Below are 20257 nucleotides of genomic sequence, written 5' to 3' on the forward strand. Positions count from 1 at the left end.
AGGGTATGAGTGAGTCGCGGCGCGTTATGCTGAGACGGGTTCTGCTGGTGCACCGTCGACGGGCTTAGCGTTATTTGCGGCGTTGTGAGATCTGGTGCGTCTCTTGTTTCTTGGTTGGCCGTTTGTTTCGGCGGCGACAAGCTTCTGCTCGCTCTGGGATTTCTTGTCGGTCGCTGGTGCAGGTGTCGATGATCCACTTTGAGCAGTTTCAGTGGCGCGATTCTTGGTCGTACTCGAGCGTCTTCTCTTCTTCCTGGCGCTGTGAGTTGTTGCACCTTGGGCGTTATCAGCGTTCGAGCTGGACGCTTGCAATCTCGCGCGTGCAGCTGCACGTTGTTTCTGCTTCTTCAACTCCTGTTCTCTTTTCAGTTTATCGTCCATGCTCAGACGCGGGGTTTTGGGTTTGCGAACCGACAAAGGATTGGGTGCTTTGCGCTTACGCCTTCTTGAACCAGCCTCTTGGTTTGCTTCTGCCTGGCCGGCTTCTACTGCGTCCGTTTCCGCTGCATCATTAGCAGCAGCACCAACAATGTCGAGCTCGACATTGGGCACACTCTTCAACAACGCAGCTTCACTGAGCGGCAAACTCAACTTTTGCTCCTCCTTTTCTTCGATCTTGCTCTTGGTCAACGGACTCATAGGTTCCAGCACCATGACTGCCTGTGTGAAATGCATCATGGGTAATCCTGCAACACCCAGCCTGAGATCTCGCCTCAACTCGCCCTGTTCAGAGGCTACAATGTAACGATGTTTGTTCTTGTCTCCGACGCATTCCTTGATGCATCGCTGCGGATCGATGGCATCTCGATGATTGCACATCCTTCGCTCCCATTGCTTGGCCATGTCGACAGTAGACTGCGCTTGCTTTCCGAGAGCGTAGAGTGCTTGCATGCAGCATTGTGTGATGAGCGGTTTGATCTTTTTCGACTGCAGAACGTTACTGAATTGGTTGAGCGGGTCAGAGATCTTGTACCGGCTGAGAGCGAGCGAGAAGGTATCGTCGATGAGAAGCTGGTAGGGCTCACGGAAACCGAATTGGAGCTGGTATGCGTGAAGCATCTTGCGATACAGTTTGGCACGACGCTGTCTCATTTTGATAAGATTGCCCCGCGATAGCGGTGTGGATGAGGTAGAGGATGACGAGAATGAAACGGGGGAGCGAGGACGGTGGTGGCCTGGAGCGATGCTGGGTTGCGAGCAGGCAAAAACAAGCAATGAAGGGTCTTTGCAACTTTTTCCTCTTTTTCTTCGTGTTCTTCTCGCAGGGTGGAGGCAAGATCTTCTCAAAATTTCAAGAAATCAATGTGAATCGTGAATCATGTCGGCATTCGTGATTCGGACCACAGACAAGCAAGACACGAGAGACACGAGGGGCTTATTTTACGCGCCTGTCAAGGTGTAAGATCACAAGCTAATCACAAGAGCACGAGTTTTTGTTTTTACGAATCACGAATCACGAATCACGAATCACGAATCACGAATCACGAATCACGAATCACGAATGCGAGCACAAGGCAAAAAGCACGGAGCGTGGAGCAAGGCGATGTTTATGATGGCGTCGTCATGCACTGCACTGTACTGTACTCACGACTGTACATCATCTTTTGTTGACGAGTGCACCCAGAGTTCCCACCCAGTGTGCCCGTGGACGCCAAATTTCGGTATGATACATTCGTGATTGAGACCTTCGCCTGCCCCTTGCCTATCCGTGCGAGGTTCACTTTGTCCCGCTGAAACACAAAAGTTCGGGTGGGCTTGAAGAAGGGCTTTTATCTGGCTTTGCTACAATCGTGAATGAATCACGATATGAGCTGTCGGAAAATATACAACTCACAACTCGATCAAACCGATCGTGGGAAAGCTCACCACATCACATGACCTTAGTCTGTATGCTTGATCCGGACGGAAGCACTCATTGACACTTGCCATGGGACTTTGGACAGCTCCGTGTTGGTGGGCCAGAATGCGCAGTCACGAGTGCTCTGGCTGGCTACGCCCTCTCAGACGGCTACTCCGAACGTTTGGCTCACCCTGGAAATTCACTTGCTTCTCTGTTCTCATAGAGGAAGGTGACATTTGGAACGCACCGCTTGTCATTTGCTTGTCATCAGTCTTGCTGCCAATGATTTTGCGGATCAGTGGCTGCAGTGTGGGCTATCCAGCTCTTGTACCAGTCGATGCTGGGATAGCCAGACATTCACAGATTGTAGGTACAGTATACGCAAATTTGAATTGGTGGCTATATGAAGTAGCAAATGCTCATCGATGAGTTTTCCCACCATCATTCACGATTGTGGTACCCACGCCGGCTCAGAGTCGGTGCGGAAGCTCGATCTCGGATGGTGCCATTCACGATTGTTTGCTTGACAGCCCCACAATGCTGGTGACAAGTGCTGAGTTGGTTCGGAGCTTCACGGATGCAACACCTCTGCTTACACCCTTCTTCTCAGCGCTGTTAGTCTCTTCTGTTCTGTTCTGATCCATTCGCGATCATAGTTTGCGTTACTTCTCCACCTTTCCTTTCATCCACCACCTTCCTTTGCATAACTTTTCCAACAGCGTTGAGGTAAACACATCAAAATGGTTCGGATCATCGCAAAAAGGGAGGGTGACACTGAGACCACGGAAGATCCCGCTAAAAGGACACGACTCGATGACGCCGACCCTGGAATCGTCTTTTCTCCTGGCCCTTCCCCGTATCAGAATCAGCAACAGTCTTCGTGGACTGTCGTCCGAAACTCTGTGGCCTTCAACGGCTCAGCCGTCACCACAAATCGCACCGATGCGCTCCTCAGCTTCACATTCCCCGGCGACTCTCTGACTCTTGGTCTACTTTACAAGGCGAGCGGCACAAAGTTCCAAGTTAAACTCGAGAACGGCACCTCTTCCTACTTTGAAGTGACTGCCGCTGAGGCGACCGCTTCGGCTCCCTACGGCGACAAACAAGCTTTTCAAAAGACGATCTTCCACCTCACAGGACTCTCATGTACAAACCACACAGCAACCTTAAGTCCATTGCCATTGTCGGAAGGTAAAGGAGGCGATGCCAACGAAATTTCGCTCTTCTTCGATTGGTTCAGCTTTCCTTCATCTGACCAACTCAGATCTTGTAGTGCGAACAGCAACCATTTTTCAGCTACTTCTGTGCCTACTGATGGCTCGAATCTCGCACCGAATGACGGCGTAATTAACAGACCGCCACCATCTACAACACATGACCCGAACACAATGTATGCCGGCATCGGAGTTGGAGCGGCCGTGCTTGGGTTCACCTTTGCTCTGCTCGTGGTCCGACTCTTGCGCCGTCGGCAGCATCGTCAGCCGCTTTTGACTGATCCGATCGATCGTTCCTACAGACCCACTCGAAAGCATACAAGTGACGAAACGGTCAATCTGCCGTTGACTGTGTCAAATCATTCAGCACTGTTGACACATGAGCCTGAGCCTGTCTTCAGGCCTAGAGGCATCCATGCATTTGCACAGAACGCTTCTCTTGCTGAAGGTCACAATGTCACTCGACCAGGCACCATGGAAAGTGCGTCAGCAATCACCATGTCTCCGCTTATGCCCATTCCATCTGCGAGTTATCCCAGACAATCCGAGGATGTAGGCTTCAGTATCGGCAGCGCGCTGACGGGCCTCCAGAATAGCCCTGCCAACGCAACGGCGGATTGGCGGAACAGTGGAAGCAAGCTGCAATTCGTGAATCCAAGAGCGTCCCCGCTTTCGCCTGTGGAGTCTCGTTCGCATGTAGACAGTTCGTCGACGCTTGTCGATGCATATGCGATACAGCGCATGTCGAACAGCATACCGGCATTGAACACGGCTCCTGCCACTAATTTTGGCAAAACGAAAGCGTCATCGCCTTACAAATTGCCACGTCGCCCAAAAACAGCCTCAGCCGCCGACCGTCTACGCCAACAAGCTAGCCAGCTCGACGTTCAGCGTCCTCTGTCTCCCTTTGACCGCACAGGCACCACCACTATCTCCGGTGTGATGCGCGGCCAACACGCGATACTCCAGCCCCGCCTCGCCACCGCGCCAGCCAGCTCGTCTAAGAACAAATTTCGACGCAACTCGATCGGCTCGGGCGACACGCACTGGTCAGCCGCTTCTGCTGAAGCATCCGCTTTAGAGAGCCACAAGGAGAGAGAGTGTTGCAAAACCCAGTTGGACATACCCAATATCGAAAAGACCACGGACAGCGAGGCGGAGATGTGGATCAGCAAAGCCAAGATCCTAGAACAAAGGAGAAGGAGGAGAAACTCGATGGGTGGTACGAGCAATGTGCCCAAACGACCGCCGAAATCGCCTCAGAGGCCATCAACAAGTCATGCTGCCTTGGAGATCCCATCATACCAGCCTTTTACGATCGGTTGAGGTTCGACAAGGACATTCATCCGTGTCGTGTTCTCGCTTGATGTTTCAGTCTTTGTCGTCAACAAACACATGAACCTAGCCAACGTTTACATTTCGTCGACTCTGTCTATGCCTCTACTTGACTGCACTGCAACCACATGTAAATGGGCCGAAGCATCCCGGCCAGGTCCGCTTTACTGTGCAAAATCACCGCCGAACTCGAGCGCGACCCTGTCGTGCAATCTGACCTCGGCGACCTTGTTCCAGCCGAGAAGGTCGCACGCGGTCTGTGTTGGTTGTGCTGCATTGATCCAAAAATCCTTCACTGAGCTCATGTAGCTGGATGGATGTTTGGCCACTTTCCACGGCAGCGCGAGGATGTTGCGTACGTGTCTTTGCCTCAGTACTACGTTTGCGCTACACCTGTAGCTGTGATGGCAATAAGCTGGAGACCAAGCGCCGTTTCTTGGGCCTGGGATTTGGGTTGCAAAGCTATGTTGGTCACCTTGGATTTCGACACTAGCCCATTGCGTAAGATTCCATAGGTCGATGACAAATTTCTTGCATGTGAAATCGCGTTTGATTCTGAGGCCTGGACCGTAGCAGACCTTTTCCGAGGCGCATGTTGAAGGCCAGTGAAGCTTGGGGGCGAGTGCGGTGGGTGGAGCGAAATGCCAGTGGAACTCGGCATGGTCTTGTATGATATGTATGCCAACGAGGAATGCTGTGAGGCCGAGGATGGAGCCACCAGCCAAAGAGAGGTGGATGGAATCAGGTGTAGAAGAGTAAGACGGCCGTACGTTTGGGTCCGGTAGAGGCGAAGCAGCGTGAGCCCACATCCAGCCCGAGGGGAATGATTGACCCCAATTCTTTTCAACATGCAACAAACCTCGTCCTGCTGCAATCGCATTATCCAGTTCGAGACGCGCCGAGTCGGGCGCGAGGTGTTCCAAGGAGAACATCGCTGGTGCAGAAGATGAATGCACATACCAATGCAAAGGTAGAAATGCACCTAGGTGTTGGATCCATCCTTCCGGTCCTCGACTTCCCATCGGTATCCCCGACCGCGATCGCCAAGGACAAAACTTTGTGCTCCTCAGCCTAACTCGAGTGTCCACCTTCTTCCCATCTGTTGATCGTTCTTCGTTGAGCAATGTCAAGTCCACCACCACATTCCCATCCGAAGTTACCTCCAAGAACCCCAGTTCCGGTTCCGCATCGGCCAACGCGTCTACGAGGTCGATTCGAAACGGCTGCACTGCAAAACATCCCGCTCGAGCGCCCATCTTAAGCTGCCAAGACGGGATGTACTTGACGATTTCGAAGCTCTGTCCCTCTTTTGGCGCTCGGGAGGCATTGCGCGGCAATTTCTCCTCTCTCTTCGACCAAGTCGTATGCGAGTATAATGCGTTGTGCAGCGCAGCTTCTTCGCCATGCACAATCCACCTCAGGTAGATACATATCCGTTGGTCGACGGGTGCCGACTGCAACTCGCACACCACAAGTATCAAGTCTCCTGGTGGCCAAGTCGGTAGCGAAGTCATGAAATCCTGACGCGGCTGGCTGGACTGCAGAGCTCTTGCAACGCCCGAATCAGGGGTGGCCAAAACGGGATCCATGTCTGTCAGCATTGTCGAGGTTGGCTCAATCTCGCAACGGGTGCGATCCGCATCACGCGATACTCTGCGTGATGCCGGTATTGGCGAATTCGGAGCATGTGCTGAAGAGCCAGATGAAGATGAATCTGCGGAGGATGTGGAAGATGTGGACGATGTTCGAGGTCGGCGTCTTCGTAGCAGTCCTGGTGAGCTGCAGGGTGGTTCGCCATTGTCAAGTTTTGACCACGAACGTGGTATGTGAGACGGCGACGATCTCAGACAAGCTCTAGAAGTGAAGCTCATGGGGCTTAAACATGGGTCGCATTGATGATGTGTAGGCTGCGAGCGACCCGAGTGCGACTCTAGGCGGATGAAGAAGCCTTCGAATTCGGAACCTGCGCTGTGCGTCGGTGGGAAAGGATCTTCTGCCAACGGCAGCATTTTGGAAAGTAGAGTTGCGAGCATGCTTCCGAAAGGGCACGGCCGAGCTTCTCTTGCATATGGGTGCTACTGTAATGTCGTAGAAAAAGATGACGACAAGATGGCGAAACATGAAGGATTGCTCCAGGATAGCTACAGCAGAAGCCTTAAATTGAGGAGAAGTATAACTTTATGTCGGAACACGGGAATACGGAGATGTGGAGGTACCAAGCCGAGAAACAACAGCCTAACATATCAAACTAATTCGCCACGCGCACATCAGTCACGAGTCGTCAGTCACGAGTTGCCGAATCGTGAAACACTCTGTGACTCCCGTGACTCTGGCTCGGCGAATTTTTGAAGCCAATTCACGATTCGTGATTTTCGATTCGGCTCACACTCACGACTTACGACTCGGATTATTGTCGAGAAGATCAAATTAACACATCACTCTTGGCGTTCGTGGTTCGTGGTTCCTGGTTCGTGGTTCGTGGTTCGTGGTTCGTGGTTGTGCGTCGTGAGTAGATTCGTAAGTCACGAGTATGTCCCACACTGTGCAATTCATCTTGTTGCTGACGCACAGGCCAACCAGCCGCTTGAACTCAAGCGTTGCCCATGCTCGCCGTTTGTTCGGTCTGCCTTTCCCTTCGTGATCACTGATGATTGCTTGAACTGCTTCTTTCTACGGCTACTCGTACCATCACGCACAGGGTTCTCTGCAAGGATGCCAGGTGATTACGCGGCCAACGATCTGTCTGAAGCTGCTCTTGGCTCGTCGGGCCTCCGAATACAGGACGGACGGTTTGTGGATTCGTTCGGTCGCACCGTCCATCTGCACGGAGTCAACGTCGCTGGGTCTTGCAAGCTTCCGACGACGCCCAACGGTCTCTCGCATCTGCACGAAGGGTTCTATGAATCACATCGCGTCGTCTCGTTCGTCGGACGACCTTTTCCGCTTTCCGAAGCTCGGTTGCACTTTGCACGATTGCGTACTTGGGGGTTCTCGCTCATCCGACTATTGGTAACATGGGAATCGCTTGCACACAAGGGCGCACGCTTGCAAGATATAGATATGGAATACATAGAATACCTGCAAAAGCTCTTCGAGTTGATGGCAGAATACGGCTTGAAATGCTTTTTATGCGCACACCAGGATGTATGGTCGCGCTTCAGCGGCGGATCAGGAGCGCCTGGGTGGACGTTTGAGCTTGCAGGAATGGATATCCATGCTTTCACCGAGACAGGCGCTGCGTACATTCACTGTGTGGACGAAAAGCAGAAGCGAGAAGCTAAGGTACAGGCGGGGAAGAAGGACAAGGAAGCTGGTGGCGCCTTTTTGTGGCCATCAGGCTATCAGAAACTGGCTGCAAGTACCATGGCTACGCTCTTTTGGGCAGGAGATGCACTTGCTCCAAAGTTGTCGATCAAACATGGCGACGAGCAAGTTGGGATCCAGACTTTCCTCCAGTCTTGTTACATGGAAGCGTTTGGTCAGCTAGCCGATCGACTAGCACATATGGAAGCATATCTTGGCTTTGAGCCTATGAACGAGCCGCATCGAGGTCTCATCAATCTGCACGACTTCCACGCGTTCAATTACGACACGGATCTTCATATCGGCCATTATCCTTCGCTGATCCAAGCGCTGGCGCTGGGTAGCGGATACAAGCAGCAGGTCAAGTTCTACGTCAAGTCGTGGCCTTTTCCCACGCGCGTCTCTCATATGGCGACGCTGGATCCGAAGGGCAAAACGTGCTGGCTGCCTGCTTCGGGCGCGTCCGATCAAGAGAGCTGTCCGGCGAGAGGACTAGGCATGTGTATATGGCGAGCTCATGGAGTGTGGGAGTGGGACGAATCCAAGAACGTACCCGTAGTGCTTCAGTATGACTACTTCGAAAAGGACCATCGACAAGGGCGTGAGGGGGAGCGCATCGAATGGTATCGGGACTGCTTCGCGCCTTTCCTCAGCCGCTTCGCTGAGCGCGTCAATCGCAAGCGTCGTTCGGCACTGACGTTTGTCGAGCCGATTCCGAACGAGTTTATTCCTCCCTGGATTCCCGCTTGCGAAATCCAAGATGCTGCCGTCGCTGCACAGTACAAGCAAGCAGCCTACAGTCAAACGTATGCAGTAAAAACTCTCATCGATACACCCCGACCCGGTGGAGAGGCGCAGTTCGTCTACGCTCCTCACTTTTACGACCTCAACGTGCTCTTTGGCAAAGTGCACAGCTGGATGAGCGTCAATGTCCAGGCTCTCAGTCGAGGCGCATTTCCACTCACGGCGCTCTACTTTGGCGTCACGGGACTGAAAAAGAATTACCTCGCCCAAATGCGCAAGATCCAAGAGCTCGCATACGCATCGTTGGGTAAGGTACCCATGATCATTGGCGAGGTAGGCCTGCCATTCGACATCAACCACAAACACGCTTACAGGACAGGAGACTATTCCAAGCAGCACGAGTTGATGGACGCGCTCATCAATGCCATGGAGAAGCTCGCACTTGGATTCACGCTGTGGAATTACAACCCTGACAACCGCGTCGAGTACGGCGATGGGTGGAATTTCGAAGATTTCAGTATCACCAATGGTGATTCTCGTGCCACGGTGGGGCTGAAGCAGGACTTTAGGAATGCAGAGCACGAAGAGGATGAATTGTACCAGGGCGGACGTGTGCTGGATGTCATCATTCGACCGTATGCGGTCAAGGTAGCTGGAGTGCAGGTGTATACCGAGTTCGATGTCGAGACGCTGTTCTTTGAGGTGCACTGGAAGAACTACGCGGACAACGGCGGTGTTCAATCGACGACCACAGAGATCTTCCTCCCCGCGTACCACTACAAAAACAAACGTTTCAGCATCACCACCACTGATGCCGAAACGACGCTCAACGCCCAACTCCAGACGCTCTTCGTTCAACATACGGACACCCGACCAGGCGTGGTACACAAGCTCAAGATCGAGTTGGACGATCCAAAGGCACACAAGCGGTGGCGACTGCAGCAGAAGCGCAGGTTGATCGAGGCAGAAGGTGCGGTGGCGAAGATGGGAAGGATGATACCAGATGGTGTGGTGCTGTGGTGGGATGGCGTGAGTGCTGCGCAGGTGGCGAGTGTTGTGGTGATTGCGTTGGTGGTGGTGTTGGGGTTGTGGATGGCAGATTCGCATATGAAAGAGTTCATGACGCAACGCGAGGGTACGATAGAGCTTTAAGCGAGATGCACAAGGCGTCGTGCATAGTCGCTCGCATCTCGTCAGCACTGTACCGCTCGATAGACTGTGATGCGTGAGGCAATTCATAGACTTCAGCGTCACTAACAAGACGTCATTTGATGACATTGCTGGGCTGCGTTGCGAGGGAAAGGACGCGGTCTGTCTGAGGAACACCAATCGAGCACTCGATTGCTGCTGCTCGTCACGACGATACTTTTGACCGGCCACGCAGCACGCGTGCTCAACCAATCACGATTGCGGCCCATCCGTTTCATACCATTCGCGATTCTGACCGTGACGACAAACTTCAAGCTCTGCGCGGCGTACACAGCAAGAGGCAATCTGCTCTAGTGGCTGCGTGAGCTCAAGTCGAACATTGAGCGCGGATGTCCACCCATGTCGACTGAAATCTGAAACTGTTGAGCCACGGCTCGACTAGCCAAAGCTTAGTTCGAGAGACGGGACGATGCTACGGAAGTACGGATGCCATCGAGATTAGGTCGTTATCAAAATGATCCCAAGTCGGTCAGCACAAGAGCCTCGAGATGCTGGCACCATAGGTGGTTGCGTAAGGCGAGGTCGGGACGCGCGATCCCGATAGAGTCAGCGAGCATAGCGAAAGCAACGAGGAAGCTACACGATTTGCAGAGGCTACAAGAGAGTTTCATTGTCATCTCCTTGACCATAAGTTGAATAGACACCGGCCTTGCACTTGGTCAGCAAACGGCACAGGCTCGAATCACTTTGGCGCGCATCGTCTGCCCCTTCTTCATTGGATACAACAGATTGAGTTTCCCTTCCGCTTCCAAGCTTGTTCAAGCGATGCTTCTGGAATGTGAGCAGGCGTTTTGTCGAAAGCCTAAGTTAGTCGGACAAGTCACAGCACAGGCTTGTCCGGCCTGTGCATCGCCACATGATCGACGGTGTATTGTCGCGCGAAATACTGTATACATTTACGATTGCAACGGGTCGCTCAGCATTTTTGACGCCCGCCGGAGACACTCAATCTCCCCTTTCCCCACTTCTCCCCGGTTCAAGAAAGCATGGATGTTGGAAACCTGTGTCTTAGCATCGACAAGTGTACGCTATTGTCGTCGAGACCTCTCTTGCTTGATGGCAAATCAGCCTGAACTTGAACTTGATGTGTCACCACCAGATTCACGATTATCGTCACTCGTGACTCGTGACTGCGGCGTGCGGCACGCGGTTTGGTGGTTGTGTGCAGAGAAGCGATCCAACAAAAATAAGTAGGAAAATACCCTGGCTGATGGCACGGCCCCACATCGCGCTCTCGTGCCTCGTGCCTTGAACCCTTGTTTCTCTTGAACTTCTTTCAACCACACACTTTCTTCTCGCAGCTTTATCGACGCTACTTTCCGATCTTCTGAACCCATAGCCAACACAAACAGGGCGAAACCAAGGGCGTGCAAGCGGTACATGTTGGCATGGCGTCGAGCATAGCATCGCCTGCCGCGGTAGCATCTGGAGCACCTCGTGTGCCACTTCAAAATGTTCCCCGCGCACACGCGTCGTCGTCGTCCTCTGCGGCCGCTCAGAATGCAGGTCCGCATCTTGTCTCGCTCAAAGTGATGCGTACGTCGGCGCCTTCTCTTGCTGTCTCGGAAAAGCCGTACTGCGACCGCCATTCGACCTATCACGATGAGCTCATTACAGCCGTGGCACAAGGGATCGACGACGCCGCCTCGCACGACCTGTTATCCAACCGATGGGACACGTCGCCCTCGCCCGCAGACCAGTTCCCCATCTCGGAATTGCTCGTTCTACCCAACTCGTTCGGCACGCTCTACCTCGGCGAAACGTTCCGCACGTACCTCTGCGTTCGTAACGAGTCATCTACCGCTGTTCGCGAACCGAGCCTTCGAGTAGAGATGCAAGTGGGAGCCTCGGATCCGCACACACAAGAGGGCGGAAGATGGGTTCAACTTGCGCATGTGATCCTTCCCACACCTACTCGCTACTCGCCCGAACCGGACCAGGATAAAGGTCGACCAGTGTGGGAGCTTCGTACAGCTCAGGCATTGGAAACGTCGCTCGCGTACGATATCAAAGATTTAGGTCCGCACGTGCTCGTCTGCACGGTGGGATACAAGTCGCCGCTGCAGCAAGATGGCGACGTGGCTTGGGTGGAGAGATCGTTCCGCAAGTTTTACAAGTTCTCGGTCGACAGATCGCCCATTTCGGTGCGCACCAAGGTGCACCAGCCGAGACATGCAAGCTCGCTTTTCCATCCGGATGCAGCGGTCAGGAAGAGGGTTGAGTTGGAAGTCCAGGTGCAGAACACGGCTGGTAATGGAGCCGCACTGGTGTTGAATGAGCTTACGCTAAAGCCTGCACCTGGATGGAAGTGGGTGAGTGTGGACCGGCCGAGTCTCAACGATGCTGATCGTGGTGATGAGGACATGTGGATTTTAAGAGGCACAGACCAGGTATTGGCAGATGGCGATGTGAGGCAGTATCTGTTTGTGCTTACACCGGAGAACAAGGATCAGACGCTGGCGGAGGAAGTGATGCAAGGTGGGATTGATTTGGGAGTGACTAAGGAGGGATTGGCTTTGAGGGGTGATGCTTTGGGTCATCTTGACATCAGCTGGAGGATGGCGTTGGGTGAAGCGGGGAGGTTGCAGACGAGTCAGCTCGTGAGGCGTCGTGTTGTCACTCAACCTGTCACCGTAGCTTCTGGGTTGCAGGCGCAGATCCAGCTCGAACCGCAGTTGGCAGCACGGCTGACACTGCAGCCCACATCTCTCGAGACGCTGCGATCGGTGAGGCCCGGCGATGTGGTGGAGTTGGACTTCGACGTGGCGGTGTGCGACGTTTCTGGGCTGATGCTGCCGACGCTTCAGGATGGCACATGGATGGATACCACGTTAGCGACACCAGAAATCGAATCAGCAACGCGCGATGACGATGACGATGACGATACACCGTTGTCCGAGATTGTGTCTTCCCCGCGCGCTGTAGGCAAACGCGTTTCATCCACTACGGTCAACACGGACACTAGTCCACCTCGCTCGTCGGATGCTGCCGAACATGTCATGATCCGACGAACGCTTCACCTTGCTCTGCAGCACTGTTCGATCGAAGCCCCCACCGCGATGTCCACCAGCACGTCTGTTGGCGAAACCACAATGGCAGGATCACAAGAGGCTTGCACGCCGCGCAAATCGCCGCTTCCAAGTCGGACGTCTACTCCGACGCAGAACAACATGGCGGGTGTATCGGCGCTGAACAAGGCGCGGTTGCAAGCGAACCTGACGTCGTTGGTACGCAACACTTCGTTGTCCTCGTTGCGAGTGCGCGGGTCTGTGGACGAGGGTGACAGAAGCGCAGGTGGGAGGGCAACACCTCTTCCACCTGCTGTGCCACCCAAGGGTGAGAGGGACACGTCAGCGGGTGCTGCCGATGCGATGGAATCCAGAGTGGCTGCAGAAGCCCGAGGTGAGCTGACCAAGACGTTGCCTCTTCCAAGCCTGTCCTGGGAGGCTGTGGTGAAGCGGTACAGGGTGTACATGGAGACGCACAGTCAGGCGTTGAATCGGCCCTCGTCCGCACAACCAATGCCGATCCCACGTACCTTTTTACCTTCCGATCACGTGCAGTCGATCGGTTCGACTCTAGTGCCGCTCGCACCGATCTCGTTCGATATCGCGCTGATGAGACTCGCCAACTCATCACTCTATCGATCGCACACCTGCGCGCACTCGCCACAATCTGAATGTGTCCCCGCGAAACTCGGATTCTACATCCCCGCCGACGCAGAACACGTGGTCAGATTCGGCGCTGTAAGAGTCGTCCTCATCTCGTACGCCGATAGCATACTGCGCATGGATGGCAAGCAGAGCAAAGACGATGCTGCGCAAACCACGTGTATGACGGTGGTGGATGAAATGCCAGTGGTGGCCGAGACGCTGCTGGTGACTCACTAGCGCAGCTGGACTCGGATCTAGCTCAATCAGACGCACATCCGGGGTCAATCGGCAAGAAATACTTTAGAGGAGCACAGCAAGTCTATGAACACTATGTGACGAGCGATCGCACCTGTGCAATCAACTGCTCGAGCGTCATGACACGCAGCAAGCGCGAACGCTGTGCCTGGTGCGCACTGATCTGCTTGTCAATTATGTGCTGGTCGAGGTTAGAGTGAGGTCCATGGCATACGACGAGCTGTGATGCAGCTCCGGCTGCAGCCGATGACGGTAGAAGCACATCGACAAACTTGTACGCCGTTTGCACCTGCGCGTCGATGCTGAGCTGTGGCTGCGAGGCCGACGCAAAGTCGAATTGGATGCGAGAAAAGTCGAAGCCTAATCCCATGCCCAGGTTTTTCGTGTAGGCTTCCTTGTACGTCCACAGCGTGAACAGTCTGTGGAGCGCCGTTTCTGCGCCGCAGCCAGAGGCGCACGTGAGCGGCTCGAGCACCCATCGGGTTTCGCTGGCGGTGAGCGCAATATCCATAGTCTCAACGAACGAGCGTACGTCCTGTTCGTACTTGGGCAGTTGCAACGCCATCACATCGGTTCCCACGCGTGGCGCATTGCGATCACTGACAGCGAGACGCGAAGTACAGAAGCCCATGACAACCCAGTCGGTGTCGTGCGAGATGTTGAAATCAAAGTAAACCGGCAACCGCGGAGCAGATATGTACGGTCGCCCTTGGCGCGTCACACTGAAGCGGACCTCGTCATAGGGTACATCGAAGTGCGTCGCTAGCAGTAAGCGTGGAAGCAGACGCGCGACGAGCGAGCGCACCCGGTCCGCTTGACGGTAGTACTTGAGCACTTTCTCTCGATCCGCTGCGTTGGCTTTTCCAGGAAGCAGGTCTGCTGTCAGGTTGCGCAGTTCGAGTTCCGTGAGCAGGTCCGAGTGGCCAGAGACATCAACGGCCCAGACCTGCACGTCGTAAGCGTCATCGCGAGGTGGAGAGAGGCGTGTCACAGAGTCAGTCAACGTGTTCTGCGGGGCAGCCATGGTGTCCGACACATCCCCAGTCGAGACGTTGTGCAGACGCTGAGATGGAAGGAAGGAGGAGGCGAAGGAGGAGGAGGACTGACCTGATGAACTTTCGGCGGCAGCGTTGACGGCCGACGATGCAGAGTCAACCACATCGGCAGCGACCGTAGTGTTGGCGACGGTCGAGGTGCTGGCAGGGGTACGAGTCGAGGTGGAGGTCGATGATGTAGCGACAGCAGCTTGCTTGGCCATGATGAGTGCATCGATGGTGTTGACACGGCAGTCGCGAAGGAAAGTCACCAGGTCGGTTCCGCCAGTTCCCTTTGCTCCTCCTCCGTTGTCCTTGGAATTGGTGTCGAGAATTGCACGTGCCTCAGCCTCTGCATCGGCGTGCGCCTTGGCTTTAGCAGCCAGGCGTCGGTCCACATTGGGCTCACCGGTAAAGCCCTTGGCAAGTGGCGCATAGGCGTCGGGTGGCGAACCGCGCGCCTGAGCAACAATGTAGAGATAGGCAACCTTCATATGCTCGTCACGTAAAGCTTTGAGCTCCTGAAGCGCGTTGTCATACGCTGCTGGAAGACCTTCGTCGTGCTCCTCGGATTTGGCTTTGAGTGCTAGACTACGGATGGGATGTGGAAGCTCTCGGAGCTGCTGCTCGCCGTCCGCATCGCTGTTGGCCTCTCGCGGCTCGAGATCTTGGAGCTCTTCATCTTGGTCCTGGTCGGCATCGTCGAAGGAGATGTTGCGCAAGTGTGAGAGGAAAGCTCGATGGTGACCGGGCATGTAGAGCGACATTCGCTCCATAAAAGTGGCATCTGCGCCTCTAGCGTCAGCGTTAGTAGTGGCAGCAGGGCGGTGAAGGCGTTGCTTTCTTCGAGTGTGATCGACGTCCAAAAACACATCGATGGCGTGGATCATGGAGCTCTGTCCAGCAGAGGGCCCCGAAAAGACACGCTTGATACCCTCTGGGTCGACACCTTCGAAATGCCATCCAGCTTCTTCACCCTTGTCAACCGTGTCGCTACCAACGAACCAAGGTCGGATACCCCAGTAGAAGATTTTTGGGTCGCACCCGTTGCGAACATCGTGGAGGAGCTTGGTCAAGCTCTTAATGACGACCGCAAGCCTGTTGAGGTAGCCAGCGATTCGGCGACGCGCCACACGATCGGCGACGAAAGCCTCGTCCAAGCTGACACGCATGAGTTCGAGCGCCTCGACGCCTCTTGCTTCGATGAGGAGCGAGGTGAAGAAGAAGTGGTGTTCGGAAGGTGTCGCAGTAAACGTCTCAACGATGCTGAGGTTGTCGGGTTCGAGGCCGCGTGAAGGGTCGATATAGTCCCAATTCCAGAGCACTGTGGTGGCGTAAGTGAGCACGGGAGGCAAGTCGAGCTTCTGGGAGAGCTGGACCCAGGGAACGGCAATGGCAGCGGGAAGGCGTCGCATATACTTGCCAGCAAGCTCATCGGCGAGGTCCTGCTCGTCTTGGAGGTCGTCGGGCGTTTTGCGAGAGAACATGTTGAGCCAAGTGCGCTGTGGTGCGACGGCAAGAGCGGCGGTGACTTTGCGCGGCTGACTGTGGATGTAAAAGTGGGCGAGGAAGGAGAGGACGACATGGCCTCGACGTGCGTAGCGAATGTCATTTGCAAGCTCATCGGAAAGAGGCAAGATGGGCATTTCACGAATCGAGCGACGCCAACGACGAGCTAGGAGTCGCTGATGTGGAGTAGTTTTTGTGCCACCGCCGCCGTGCATGAGAGGAATGCGTTTGGCGAGGTCAAGTGCATGCTCCCAATGCTCGGCATACGGGGCGCTAAGGCGACGTACAGGCGCCTCTGGGGGCAAAAATCCAGATCGTACATCGACGTCAAAATCAGCGGCAGCTAGCGTGGATGTGTCGGGAATATGTTCGTCGACGGTGGAGAAGCCAGTGGGACGGGGCACTGCGTCGGCGAGGCGGTCTAGAGGGTTATTGATGTGACCTAGCGAAGACGGCAGAGCCGAGATACCTGAGCGAACGGCGGTGGCTAGCTCGGACAAAGCTTGCGAAGGTGATGTGGAGAGAGCGGCAGTAACGGCATCAGACCGGCCGGTGATGCCAGCGAGAGGCATTGAAGCTTGGCCGAGGGTGGAAGAGGTGGTGGACACGGATGATGCGGACAAACGTCGAGCGAAGAGATGCTCTGATGAGTTGGTGGGACGAGTCTTGTTGGAACCCCGTTGCTGAGCCAAGAAGTGGTCCGGAGGCACTTCAAAGTACTCTGCTTCATCGTGGGACTGTGGCCAGACAGGGTAGAAGGTCTTTTTGGGTGAGGCCGAGAGACGGCTGGGCCCGGCGACACTGCCGGCGGCGTTGTTGGATGCGGATGCAACAGTCATGCTGATAACGCTTGAGTTTGTATGTGTATGAAGTATGAAGGGTAGTTGTCAGGATAGGAAGGGGATACGAGCCGCTAGGATTGAAGTAGAGGCAAGTCAAAGACCAAGGCTGGCAGAGTGGACTATATAGGTAGGCAGGTGGATTGCGATCTAGCAAAGCGACAGCGTACCAACCGATCGCGTTGATAGGGGTTTGCGCGTCGACGTCGGAAGTCAACTTGCCGAAAAATGAGTAGAGCTGCCAAGGGTCAGGACGAGAGTGGGGAAGTTGTCAAGGAGAAACGCGCGGGTGTTGACCTCGGAAACCACGTAATAGAAGAGCCAGGGCAAAGGATGAGTCGACTCGGAAAGGACAGCACGATGCTCTTTGACCCAAAGTGAGCCGATCGAGGCTCGTGAGAAGTGCAGCTGCCAGATCGAAGAGGAGGGAGGGGTTATGATGTTTATGATGATAGCAGTCGTGAGTGCGAGTCGAGGATGGCCAAAAAACAGCTCGGCAATTTGAGGTGTGCAACGATGCTTCCAAAACAGTTCCGAGAGTAGGCGGCAGTTCCCGAGATCTTTTGTCAATCCTGAATCACAGAAGAACAGTAACTTTAACGTTGCGGATTTCTGACAACGAGAGAAAACGAGAAATTTCATGACTCAAGGCGGCGGCCACGCGGCGCACGACTTGTGCCATTCTGTGATTCCATCAGTCGTGAGTCAGACGAACGAAATCCAGATCTCCGCTCGATTCACGATTCAGGCGGCAGTTTTGCGCCAAGTCAGAGACATGACAAAATTCGTGATTGCATCATACAGTCACGATTATTTCGAAATCGCGATTCCGTCAGCTGACTTACTTACCCCGAATCGTAACCCTTCGCTTTGATCGGGCCCCCGATTGAATTTCGATCTTGACTTCGCCTCTCCTTTCAACTGTGCAATGGCTGACCCGACCATGCCACAAGCGGTCTACTGCCGGCTTCATTTGGGTGTCGCTATACCAGCAAATGTACTGGCTACATTGCAGTTGGATAAGTTACTGGCACCGTATTATTGACACGGTGTGGATGTATGCTTCTTCAAAGGAGAGTCGTTCGCAGTGGGATACGGCGACGATAAAGCAAAGCATTGGAGGTACAGCCACGAGTAGTAGCACTCATGTCATGCTTGACTGGCACTCCTGTTTGTCCCTTTTCTTTTTTCTGAAGCAACTCATGACTGTGCTCACGATTGTACTCACGACTGTACTCGTGACTCGTGAACATCATCGAGAACCATCATCGTAAATCTCGTGGCGCAGCGCTGCATCACCGATTTGGTCGCATCGTGACTGCCTTGCGCTTGAATCAAGATTCACGACTCACGATGTTCACGTTGTGCTACGATTGCTCACAGCTCACGTATGTGAATTATCGTGAATATTCTACCAAGCGTGAACACCGAAGGGCTGTGCGTGATATATGGAAAAGAGACACAGACACACAGGAGAGAGATACACAGAGACACATGCACACGCGCAGACTGCGGATCCCCCGAGCTCAACTTAATCACGATTATCACTCGTGACTGCTGTTGCTGCGCTGTTCAATATTGTCGCCCTGCGCGGTTCATCTCTTGCTTCGACCACCATCCTTGTCATCACTCAATCGTCGTAATCACCTCGGCTTCGGTACTTCCTGATTGATAGCATCATCTACCCCATTCAGCATACCCGTTTGGTTGGCGACCTACTTCTTCTCCTCCGCATTCCTCGTATCGATTTTGGACCTTCTCGATACAATACCCGAAAATGGCTGGTCTCTCTGCCGATTACGATTACCTCTTCAAGCTCTTGCTGATTGGTGACTCTGGTGTCGGAAAGTCATGTCTTCTTCTTCGATTTGCCGACGACACCTATACTGAATCTTACATCTCAAGTAAGCTTGCTTATCTTCCCACTCTCCACCTGCACAACCAGTGCAACTCTTGACGCTCACTCTTTACTGGCGATCATCGCGAGATTGACCATTTAAACATCTCCTTTTTTCTCTCTCTCTTCCTTTTCGACTTTGACTCTTCAAAATGTTTGCTTTCCTTTGTAGCCATTGGTGTCGACTTCAAGATCCGCACCATTGAGCTCGAAGGCAAGACTGTCAAACTTCAGATCGTGAGTACAAGCATTTCCTGTTGTCAGGATCACGAGTTCTGTCGGCAGGACCAGGATCTTTGGCCGGGCTTTGATCGTGCGTGGCTAGCAACTTGGCGAAGCATCGTTATGGAAATGTTGTAGCAAAATTGCTCGCCCGAGAGCTTCGATTGCGTTGCCGTCGAGGCCAATACACGTGGCAACCTGAATGCCATACTCCAAGAGGGCAGATGTTACTGCTTCCTGTGCATAGAACGCAACGTCAGCAGAAAAGCACAGCAGAAAAGCACACCATTGACGCCTATCCTCAGCATTCTCGTACTGACTTGAACCTATTCTTGGTGTTTTACTCACAATCTCTCCTCTTGGCCGTCTTACAGTGGGACACGGCTGGACAGGAACGATTCCGAACCATCACTTCGTCCTACTACCGCGGCGCGCACGGTATCATTGTCGTTTACGACGTCACAGACAACGATACGTTCAGCAACGTCAAGCAGTGGCTTCAAGAGATTGATCGATACGCCTGCGAAGGTGTCAACAAGCTGCTCGTCGGTAACAAGTCGGATCTTACCAACAAGAAGGTGGTCGAGTATGCGACGGCAAAGGACTTTGCCGATCAGCTCCAGATCCCCTTCCTCGAGACCTCGGCCAAGTCGGCGACCAATGTCGAGCAGGCCTTCTTGACCATGGCCAAGCAGATCAAGGACCGCATGGGTTCCAGCACAGTCAACAACCAGGCTGGCGGAAAGAGCACGCTCAAGGTTGGTCAGGGCCAGAACGTTTCGCAGCAGTCTAACGGTGGATGCTGTTAAGCAGCTAGCTCGGCACCGCTTAGAGCGCGAAGACAGCGCACCGGTGAGCTGTTTTCTCTCTCGCCAATCAACCTTCGAATGTAGAACAGCTAGCTAGCTGGGCCAGCTCTAGCTTTTATCCCCTTCTCACTTGTCGCACGCACTCCCAGCTTCGACTCGGCCTCGTTTTTCGCGATGATGAAATGTGACGATACTTGTACAGACGATTCGAGGTGTGTATATATGTGTGTGTGTGTGTGACTGACTCACAAAGATGGTCATCTGCGCAAATGGCATGATCATCGTGCATCGTGCATTGACGATGATCATTCACGATTCACGATTATGCCCTTGTGTGAAAACGTCAATGCACTTTGCGCGATGACAAGGGTGCTTCAACGCGCATGCGTGCTAG

At 53.9% G+C, this 20257-nt stretch overlaps 7 protein-coding genes across 7 annotated transcripts; 4 read left to right on the top strand and 3 right to left on the bottom strand.

The window, feature by feature from the left end:
* Nucleotides 1-24: 24 nt before the first annotated feature.
* UMAG_10508 (rRNA-binding ribosome biosynthesis protein UTP23) lies at nucleotides 25-1092 on the bottom strand (the record flags this gene model as incomplete). The annotated part of the gene is made up of 1 exon (XM_011392027.1): nucleotides 25-1092. The coding sequence occupies one exon, from the start codon at nucleotides 1090-1092 to the stop codon at nucleotides 25-27; it is 1068 nt and encodes a 355-aa protein (XP_011390329.1).
* Nucleotides 1093-2580: 1488 nt separating this feature from the next.
* On the top strand, nucleotides 2581-4380 carry UMAG_03828 (uncharacterized protein; the record flags this gene model as incomplete). The annotated part of the gene is made up of 1 exon (XM_011391962.1): nucleotides 2581-4380. One exon carries the CDS (start codon nucleotides 2581-2583, stop codon nucleotides 4378-4380), a length of 1800 nt encoding a protein of 599 aa, XP_011390264.1.
* Nucleotides 4381-4553: 173 nt separating this feature from the next.
* On the bottom strand, nucleotides 4554-6422 carry UMAG_03829 (uncharacterized protein; the record flags this gene model as incomplete). The annotated part of the gene is made up of 1 exon (XM_011391963.1): nucleotides 4554-6422. One exon carries the CDS (start codon nucleotides 6420-6422, stop codon nucleotides 4554-4556), a length of 1869 nt encoding a protein of 622 aa, XP_011390265.1.
* Nucleotides 6423-7101: 679 nt separating this feature from the next.
* On the top strand, nucleotides 7102-9588 carry UMAG_03830 (uncharacterized protein; the record flags this gene model as incomplete). Its single annotated transcript, XM_011391964.1, has 1 exon — nucleotides 7102-9588. One exon carries the CDS (start codon nucleotides 7102-7104, stop codon nucleotides 9586-9588), a length of 2487 nt encoding a protein of 828 aa, XP_011390266.1.
* A 1445-nt stretch (nucleotides 9589-11033) lies between these two features.
* Nucleotides 11034-13535, top strand: UMAG_03831 (uncharacterized protein; the record flags this gene model as incomplete). Its single annotated transcript, XM_011391965.1, has 1 exon — nucleotides 11034-13535. The coding sequence occupies one exon, from the start codon at nucleotides 11034-11036 to the stop codon at nucleotides 13533-13535; it is 2502 nt and encodes an 833-aa protein (XP_011390267.1).
* A 91-nt stretch (nucleotides 13536-13626) lies between these two features.
* On the bottom strand, nucleotides 13627-16935 carry UMAG_03832 (uncharacterized protein; the record flags this gene model as incomplete). The annotated part of the gene is made up of 1 exon (XM_011391966.1): nucleotides 13627-16935. One exon carries the CDS (start codon nucleotides 16933-16935, stop codon nucleotides 13627-13629), a length of 3309 nt encoding a protein of 1102 aa, XP_011390268.1.
* A 1777-nt stretch (nucleotides 16936-18712) lies between these two features.
* On the top strand, nucleotides 18713-19863 carry UMAG_03833 (putative Rab family GTPase YPT1; the record flags this gene model as incomplete). The annotated part of the gene is made up of 3 exons (XM_011391967.1): nucleotides 18713-18839; nucleotides 19005-19069; nucleotides 19429-19863. The coding sequence occupies 3 exons, from the start codon at nucleotides 18713-18715 to the stop codon at nucleotides 19861-19863; spliced, it is 627 nt and encodes a 208-aa protein (XP_011390269.1).
* Between the last annotated feature and the right edge of the window lie 394 nt (nucleotides 19864-20257).

Source organism: Mycosarcoma maydis, chromosome 10 (genome assembly GCF_000328475.2).
Source record: "Mycosarcoma maydis chromosome 10, whole genome shotgun sequence".
Taxonomy (NCBI): domain Eukaryota; kingdom Fungi; phylum Basidiomycota; class Ustilaginomycetes; order Ustilaginales; genus Mycosarcoma; species Mycosarcoma maydis.